The 7320-nt window shown below is 53.3% G+C and overlaps 1 protein-coding gene across 1 annotated transcript; it reads right to left on the reverse strand.

Moving 5' to 3' along the window:
* Positions 1-3190: 3190 nt before the first annotated feature.
* CHC_T00004958001 (hypothetical protein) lies at positions 3191-4804 on the reverse strand. The gene has a single exon (XM_005716729.1). The coding sequence runs from the start codon at positions 4802-4804 to the stop codon at positions 3191-3193; it is 1614 nt and encodes a 537-aa protein (XP_005716786.1).
* Between the last annotated feature and the right edge of the window lie 2516 nt (positions 4805-7320).

The following is a 7320-nucleotide window of genomic DNA, read 5'->3' on the forward strand; positions in this document are numbered from 1 at the left end:
GTGCACGCGCGCGGGGCGGCGGTCATTGCGGGCGGGGAGCTCGCGCCGGACGGGTCGCGCGGGCGCGCGGGCGAGGAGCAGGCGAAGGGCCGCGGGTTCGGAGGGCCGCGGGTTCGGAGGGCGGTACCGTGGGACGTGGGGGGGCGGTGGCGGCGGGTGGAGGCGGGACGCGAAGGGGGATTGGTTTGTGCGGATGGAAGGAGCAGGCATGGAGACGTGTTAGGCGGAAGCGGGGCATAACATTAAAAGGGCTACTATGATACCGCTAAAAGGGAGCATAAATCTCGGCGTGCATCTCCAGTGGCGGCTGCGGCCCGGAAACGCGTGCCCCCGGGCGAGTCGCCCGTCGAGTCGCGATCGGAGGGGGCTCCATCGCGATTTGCGAGGCGCTACCCTTCAAGGCTCGGCGCAGGCTGGGCGCAGGCCAACCAGCGGCGGCGAAAACTATCACACGGATGGCCACGTGTACGGCGGTGTACGGCCCGGCCCTGGCACGGCAGACAGTGGCGAGATTAAGGGCGGCTCAAAGGCCGTGCCCAAAACAACGTAAAGTTTATTTTCATTATAAAGCAAAGTTTACCGGGTATCTCTGATCCCCCGATGAGTCGCTCGATGCAGCACCGTACATGTACAAGGGGGTACCCCTCTGTTTGGGACAGTACGGCGTTTTTAAAGAAAAAATTACTTCCCGTAACCTGTTGTTTACGGTTTCTACGTCATTGTCTGCGGCATATCCAAGGCAATCTTGCCAAACCCCAGAAAGGGGACAAAGAACTGGCGTCATTTTAGGGGATTCATTTGACGAACGGTTCAGAAAGACTCCTTTTTGGGGAAAATACCCCTTGAATCGGGACAAATTCCTCATGAAATCTGGTTTCACCCATATTTTTTTGATGCAAATCACGGCGCGAAAATCGCTCAGCATCAGCAGGGGCTCCCAAGGGTAGTGTGAGCGATGAGAACAATAAGGTTGCTCCATACGACTTATGGAAGAGGCGAAAAGGCGGGTTTCTGACACTATTCCGGCGGGTTCTCCCTGGTTGATTTTTTCGGGCATAGGAGATGGCAGTTCCTCATTGGCAGCAGAGTGCTCAGTGGCGAAGATATATTGCTTGGAATGACCACTAGGGCGTCTTATCTAAACCTTGATCTTTAATTTGATTAAAATTTGACATTTTTTGTTTGTCCCTGTAACAGGGTTTTGTCCCAAACATAGGGGTACCCCCTTGTACTGTACCAGGACAAACCCTAGGCAGTAGCCCTTAGATAGCCAAACCGTTTGTCAGTTCAGTATGCGTACCACGTGCACACGTGTGAAATCTCCCACCAAATGCAGTTGTACCCTCGAGTGGAGGCTGCCTTTTTCTTTGTGTACTGTAAGAGGATGGGGTAAAAAGACGAATAAAAAATGGAGAGGGGGCGCGGCGATTCGCTACCCTTCAAGGGTACCATTTATCTTGCCCTTGCATTTTTCTAAATCCCCATTTTTTCCCTCCCCTACCTACGCATGCAGCCTCTGTACCCTTACTGTACTTGTACTGTACTCACTTCACCATTGCAACAAATACAGGTATCATGGCACCGTACAGCATCATGTGCAGTTTCTGTAACATTACCCGTTGCAGACATGCCCGATGATCAAGTGGCAGCGGCGATCAGTGGCCGGCCTGCATTCATGCCAACAAAAGCCTTGTGGTCCGCCAAGGCCCGCAGGGTCAAAACCGGTCTGCTCTGCAACCTCGTGCCATACGGCATGCCTTTTAAGGCTGTTTTAAAAAAACACAACTTTTGTGATCCCCCAATTGCTCTTGAGCATACAGTACCCTTGGTACTGCACGTACTCGCCAAGGGTCGCTTCCCTTGTGTCTCCTTTCAACACTGTACCCTTGAATGGTCGACTTTATTGAGAGGGTATCTGTACCCTTCGAAAGGGTACCACTCTACTCTGATCACCGCTTCACTGCCCGAACACTACTTCGTCGTATTATTCTATCGAATAAATTGTATCGTATAGCCTTCAAAGTCTAGCGTCAAATGAAGCTCGCGTTTATTTCTCCAGCAGCGGATGAATGTCGCTCCGACCTATTCCCGTAAAATGCACGGTCACTGTGTCTCTTGACACACAGAACCTCTCATAATACACCTCTTTTTCATAAATATAGTTGTGACAGGAGAAAGTTTGGTTGTTACCATCGCAATCAGCTGCTTTCGTGGCATGGTGCACTGCTTTCACATTTATGTTTTTGACGTATAACAATTGTTGCTGTATGTGGATCTATTTCCGCCTTCATCTTGTAGCCCTTTGCATACTTTTATCACGCAGTTATAAATGTTCGTCCGCCTAGAAACGGGAGGTCGCGGAAATGAATATCTCTCTTCGTCGTATGTGCCAGCGTTCTGAATTTATAATTCCATTCTTCAGTTCCGGACGAGCTTGAAGAGAACTTCAAATCATTCCGAAACTCTTCGCTCGGAATCGTTTGTCCTCTGTGTTCCCACCACAAGACATGGTTTGGCAGGCCTTTTCCTACACAAATTTGCATCGCCTCGGTTGCCGATATTTCACGAAAATACGGACGCTTGTAATACTACTGTAGTTTATTTAAAAAACAGAAGAATAGCGATCTTTGCAAGAATAAGCAACCACGGGTGGCGGACAGAATAGAAGCCAAGAACAAAAAGTTGTCAAACAGTTAAGTGCAGTTACGGATAGGCGCGTTATATGACCAAAATGCCATATCCTATTCTTTTCTCATCTGCTTCTTTGGCCGTTTGCTGCACTCTCCCATGTGCACGGGATGCGTAGGCGGCAAGCTTGGTTTCCAAACTCGCTTGCGATAATTGATGAACCTAGTCAATACCAAAAATGAAAGTGGGGCAAGATGAGTCAGTATTTGTGTAAGCATATCTTCCGCATGCGGGCACCATCTCATGTTTAGTCTCCAATATATAGCATGCATGCTGTTTCTTGGGGAATACATATGAGAAGATGATCGGCGCGGTCAAGGCGAGAATGATGAGCAAATAATCTACGTACCAATGCGATATCTGTTGGACACCAATGTTCGTGATTTTGCTCATATCCAGCTTTTCCTCGTCCGAAGGATCTAGCAAATAGCCCAACACAAAAGAGGCAAGAAGACGTGCAGACGCAAAGAAGGTTAGAAAATGGTGTAGAGTGACGAGAAATTCAACCGATAACTGCGCTGCACGATGCGCGTGATTTTTTGCAAAACTTACATGGGTGGTCGTAGTGGTTCTCAAACCATTTCTTCAAGTACGCTGTGCTCTCTTTTGGTAAATTTCCCCTTCTTTTAGTGGGCATCTGATCGGCTTGAAGCTTCTCCATGGCTTCTACAAACTTCTGCTTCACAACCAATTTCTGTTGCACATCTTCCGGTGTTTCATCTTCGACAGGGGCCGTGATCGAGTCTACTAGGTACGGAATCCGGCTATTGATGATGTGCGTGGAACACGAAGAATCAGCCGTGTCGTAAATCACCGCACACCTCGCCTCGTACTCCTTGATAAGCCTCTCATAAGTGTCGAAGAACCGCGCTCTCTCCACCGAATTGCCATCTTCTTCCAAAGATTGGGCCGCATTGACTATCGAGTCCCAGCTCCCTTCCATTGCGATAAAAGGAATCGAAGCTGAGCGATTGTCGTGACTTTTTTCATGTGGAATTGCTCGAGACGGCATGACCAACTCGCTCGCGTGGTCCAAAAATTGGCTTGGCTCGTTGCCTGGAGGGCCGGGTCTGACTGAGTGCTGGCGATAATTCATCACCTGCGATGGGTAACTGGCCGTTGCGTTCACTTCAGGATGCGAGAGGCTTGAATGCTGCACACGGTCCTGCCACTGTGGATATACCCGACCGTGCCTCTGATGAGAAGCGGTGCTCATTTTCCGCTTCAAACTGTCGCCCTGGGCATGCGAATGCCGAAAATATTTGTCCTGCTTCCGTATCTGAGCCATGCCGTCGAACAACTTAACCTGAGGATGTGAAGGCTCGTACGGGTGCGGACGGAGGGCTGTGGAAGTGTAGTTGAAGTTATGGAGCGGGTGATTGTCCCGGAGGGCGGGATAGGAAGAGACGGGATCGCCTTTGTGGTGGTGGGTAGGCACCGAGGTAGAAACGGGAGCGGCGGAGGCTGTGAGCATCGGGGGTAGGAGCGGCTCAGAATGGGCGGGATGGGCGAGGGACGGAATGACTCTTGGATACTGGGCGGTCTCCTGGTTGCTGACGGTGAGCAGACTCGAGAAGCGATTGGCGGCATTGCTCGGGCGGTACTCGCGGGTCTGATTGTGGTGCGAGAACTGACTCGGTGGTAGAGTTTCCGGTTGGAGGGCGGAGGATATTGCAGGATTGAGAAATGCAGCAGTGCGGGAGGGTTGCTTTGGATCTGGAGCGGTTCGAAGACGGGCAGCGGTGGGGGTGCGGTCGTGGTAGGGCTGCGGATGAGTGGGTAAGGGTGGGGTGAGGTGGGAGAACGGGTTAGAAGGTTGTAGATGGTTAGAAAGTAGCGGGGGGGAAGGAGAGGGGCGATTGTTGTAGCTGGTGGAAACGGAGGAGCCATGTTCGTGTGGTTCTTGGGGGTTTGGCTGGAGCGGGATGGATGCGGGGGATTGAAAGGGGGTCTTTGGGTTCTTTGCAATGTCGGAGGGGGCGATGGAGTGGTTGGGTGCGGTCGGGGAGGTGTTGGTCTGCTTGAGGGGATCCGGGGGCGAGGGCAGGGCGGGATCCTCCAGCCATGTAGGAGTGACTGGGTGTGAGACGTGATGTGATGTGGTGTTGGTGGTCATGGTATGAAATGAGAGGTACAGGCGGGGGTGGGGCGGGTGTGGGTGCGGTTTCGATGAAAGTCAAAGCAAAAGTGTGAGAGATGGACAGAGCAGATAAGCGGGGTCGAAACGGAGGGCGTGTTATATGGTGGAAAGGAGAGGGCGAAATGAGATGAAAAGGAAGATGGGTGGAGTGAGGGGAATGAAAGAGACAAGAGAGTGAATGCAGAGAGCGATGATGAGAGAGCGGGGAGGCGAGAGCGGAGGAGTGCAGTGCGGAGAGTGAAATGCAGGTGGGAGAGGAAATTGAAGGGGGAAATGCAAGCGGGGTTTTGTCAGTTTTCAGCACGGCTGGGCTTGAGCAGAACAATTGGATGGGGAGAGGAGAGGAGAGGGGAGGGGGTGAGAGGAGAGGAGTGAGGGGAGAGGAGTGAGGGGAGAGGAGTGAGGGGAGCGGAGAGGAGAGGAGTGAGAGGGGAGGGAGTGACGTGTGAGGGATATTGTGATGGTCGGTTGGGGAGAAGGGGAGAGTGGTGTGGGGTGAAGAGCGGAGGTGAGACGGGGGCGGAGGAGGGATGGATGCGTATTTGTGACAGCCGACAGGCGGAGTTTCATGACGCGCCGCACCGTTTTCCCTCGCTGCACGGCTACTGTGCCACAGTTGGGGGGAATGCCTACGAGTTCCGCGTCGCCCGAGCGGGGCAATAAAAAAAAGCGGGGGAAGGGAAGGATGGAATTGCACCCCGCGGCGCAGGCGAATGGGCGCTAGAAGCGGATAAAGGCATTACGCACCCCATAGTTGACACTGTCAGTTGGGTGCATTTCCGGCTATTTTAGCCCCTGGGGCGGTCCCGTTGGGCGATCCCGGTGACGTTTTGACACCATGTCATCCATCAAGTATGATAACATGATGTGATTTTTCGCTTTCCGCGTCTTCGTGTTTTGCCGTTGTTTTCCCTTCCCCTCCATGTCCCTCCCTACCCTCTGCCACGAGTCTTTATCGGTCGCCTGTCAAAAACATCCCTTGCTTGGGCCTGTGCCGTGCTCTCGTGCACCACCCGCTGGACCGTACGGGCCGCAAGATGGGTGCTGCCCGTCCGCTATCACCCCGTCCGTTTCCTAATCCCACTGATATCAAACGTATCTCCGTCAAACCCGTACGCGCCGCACAATAGGTGCTTGCCGTCCACTACACTTGTAACACCCCCGTCCGTTTCTTAAATCCCAGTGATACTGTACTAAACGTATCTCCTTCCATCTTCACTCGGTCTTCTTTTTCATCACTCTTTTTCGTGTAAACGATATTATTACGGCTCAGTAGAGGACGAGCCAATGGCGCATGCACCAACGGCATGAAGGACCCAAGTGCACTCATCTCACCATCAAGGATGTGCCCGTATCCTACCACCCTTCATAACTCGAAACCGCAAACGTTTTTATTTTATTTTATACTTGCGTTGCAAACACAGCCTCGGTACTACTGTACTATTTCTCATTCTTTACAGTATGTACCGTCCGTCCAGGCCTGTAACCGCTTGTCCGGCGGGCGAGAGAGATGCCCGCGTGAGTGACAAGTTGTAAAAAAGGAGACGCGACCAGAAACTCTGCAAGCTAAACTTGTGTCGCTTTCCGGCACTCAGCCCATTCAATTCAAACGCAACGCCAAAAAAGGCCGCGGATGTCGCAGCCCAATCGCAAGGTGAGCAGGCATGCCCCGCGTGCATTGCCGCGGCATACCACCCGGCATACCACCCGGCATCCCGTCCCACCAAGATGTGATCAAGGCGCGGGTGAAAGGCGACCGCCGCCGCAGCGCCGCTGTCGCGCCGGAAACGTCCCGACCGGTCGCCTTTCGCGGTCGCGACGAAAAATCACCTCATTGCAACAAAAGATCCCGATCACCAATCCGGATTCCTCACCACGCGGGAGACAGACACCGAGAGAGCAGGAGACGAGATCAGGAGACGAGATCAGGAGACGAGATCAGCATGATCCCCGCATTTAAATCATACCTTCACCTCTACTGTACACTTTGCCGTCTACATTTACTGTAATGCTGCCCACTAATTACGTGGCCCCAGATATCGAGTTCCACGTGCACACGACTTCCACGCGCACGCGTGTCAGGTGGTCATCCTTCGAATGCCTTCCCCTTCCGAAGTGTGGCGTGTCACATGCACACCCGGCACAACATCCCCCCCGGCACACCATCCTCCCGGCACAACATCCTCCCGGCACACCATCCTCCCGCCTCGCCTTGGCCTCTCTGCCTCACCGTCGTACTGCCCTACGACAACCGCACCCCGTCACACCACTCGTCGAATCCACTCCTAACTCCTCCACGCTTTCCGACCGCCTGCATCCACTCATCATCTCAGCAGAGTCACAACCTCAAACCACTTCTCCCACATCCTTCACCAACTCACTCACCGCAATCCTGCGCCCTAACACCTCCTCGCCCCTCCACCCCCTCGCCCCCTCCCCTCTCCACCGCCAACCCGCTTCACTGCAGCGCGATCCGCAGATCCTCTCGATAT

This window comes from Chondrus crispus, genomic scaffold, assembly GCF_000350225.1.
Source record: "Chondrus crispus Stackhouse genomic scaffold, scaffold_26, whole genome shotgun sequence".
Lineage (NCBI taxonomy): Eukaryota > Rhodophyta > Florideophyceae > Gigartinales > Gigartinaceae > Chondrus > Chondrus crispus.

Coding starts and splice junctions, on each gene's coding strand:
- CHC_T00004958001 (XM_005716729.1), bottom strand. CDS start 4,804: ATGACCACCAACACCACATCACATCACGTCTCACACCCAGTCACTCCT.